We start from the raw sequence: 1,723 nt of genomic DNA on the forward strand, positions 1-1,723 counted from the left end.
TTTATTTATATATNTATATATATTTATTATATATATATATATATATATATATATATATGTGTATATATTTGTGTGAAATTAGTACTCATACTTTTTAAATTTTATATTTTATTTAATTATGTTTAATTGTATATTTAAGTTTGTTCCAATTTGTGCAAAGCACAATTTTAACTGGATCACATTTTTGTTTTCATCCCATCCTTTTCAATTAATTTTTATCTATATTTTTTATTTGTTTGTTAATTATATTGGTATAGATACAAAAACAGATAATCATGTCTTCCATTAATAACTCATTATAATTAATAATAATAGATAATAATAATAAGATAATTTGGCTACTTTTTTATATACAAAATTTTGAACAAAGCAATTCCAAAAGCAGAAACTTACACTAAGTATTCTCTTTCGAAATGAAACCTATTCTTATTAATTTAATATTTAAGATTTTATTTTTTAAACATATTTGAACATATTTATTTCATTAGATCTATATATTCATATTTATATGTATATCTATTTTTCTGTATATAAAAGTTATTATATTATACATATATTATACGTAAAAATTTTTTACAGATTTAATAATGCAGTAAGATTGGAACAAATAAAGCTTTATGAATTATTAGTTTCACATAGTGGTACTCTTCTTGCACATGAAACAGTTACGAGGCCACTTCTACGATTGTTAGAAGAATGTTCAAACGATATTATGCCATTAGAAATAGAAAAAAAATTAGTAGTACTATTGAATCAGTTATGTGTTGCTTTAATGCAAAATATGGCGTTACTTGATTTGTTCTTTCATCCAACTGCATCCGGAAAAAATAAGTAATATCTTATTTTTAATATCTTATTTTATGATAAATAATACTTTATATGAATATATAATCATTAAAAATTATTAATTATTTCAGATTTATTATATTTAATCTATTAATACCTCATATTCATCGAGAAGGAGGTGTTGGTCAGCAAGCGCGTGATGCTATGTTATTGTGTATGTCACTTTCCAAAAAAAATGACGAAGTTGGATTATACATTGCTGATCGTTCCAATATATGTCCTGTAAATAATACAATATTGTTATTTTGAAATCAAATATGATTACAAATTTGTGCACAAAAATAAAAAACGATATTTTCTATATTTACTTAGGTACTAGCTACAGGATTGAGTGGTCTTTATTCTTTACTTCCAAGGAAACTTAACATTGAAACAGATGATTGGCATCAATTGACACCTGATGATGTAAATGACTTACCTGCACTTACACAACTCATGAATTCTCTAGAATTCTGCAATGCAGTTACACAAGTAGCACATCCGATGGTACAAAAACAGTTACTTGAATTTTTATATCAAGGTTTTCTAATTCCTGTCATAGGTCCAGCATTATTACAAGTGAGTGTGTATTTAATAAGACATGAAACAGCAATTATATATAAAAATTTCATAATTAAATTTTCATATTAATATTTTATATTAATATTTTTATATTAATATTTCGATATTAATAATGTAAATAGTTTTTTATTTTTACAAGAAATATTACCTTTCATTTTTTAATTAAATAATTATAAGATATTAAATTTGTATGAGTATTAATTTATTAATTTTTTTATAATATACTATCACATAAGGGCATGTACACACACACACACACACACACACACACACACACACACACACACACACAATAAGTGGTAGTATTAATTAATAT

The 1,723-nt window shown here is 23.1% G+C and overlaps 1 protein-coding gene across 1 annotated transcript in view; it reads left to right on the plus strand.

The window, feature by feature from the left end:
- The window catches only part of LOC105624936 (UPF0518 protein AAEL005291-like), a 6,448-nt gene that overhangs the window by 1,316 nt on the left and 3,409 nt on the right, over nucleotides 1-1,723 (plus strand). Inside the window, exons 3-5 of the mRNA XM_012206282.1 lie at nucleotides 580-831; nucleotides 918-1,068; nucleotides 1,159-1,404. Coding sequence (XP_012061672.1) covers nucleotides 580-831; nucleotides 918-1,068; nucleotides 1,159-1,404 — 649 coding nt within the window. The remainder of the gene's footprint in view (nucleotides 1-579; nucleotides 832-917; nucleotides 1,069-1,158; nucleotides 1,405-1,723) is intronic.

The sequence above is a fragment of the Atta cephalotes genome (assembly GCF_000143395.1).
Source record: "Atta cephalotes unplaced genomic scaffold scaffold00003, whole genome shotgun sequence".
NCBI classification, from domain to species: domain Eukaryota; kingdom Metazoa; phylum Arthropoda; class Insecta; order Hymenoptera; family Formicidae; genus Atta; species Atta cephalotes.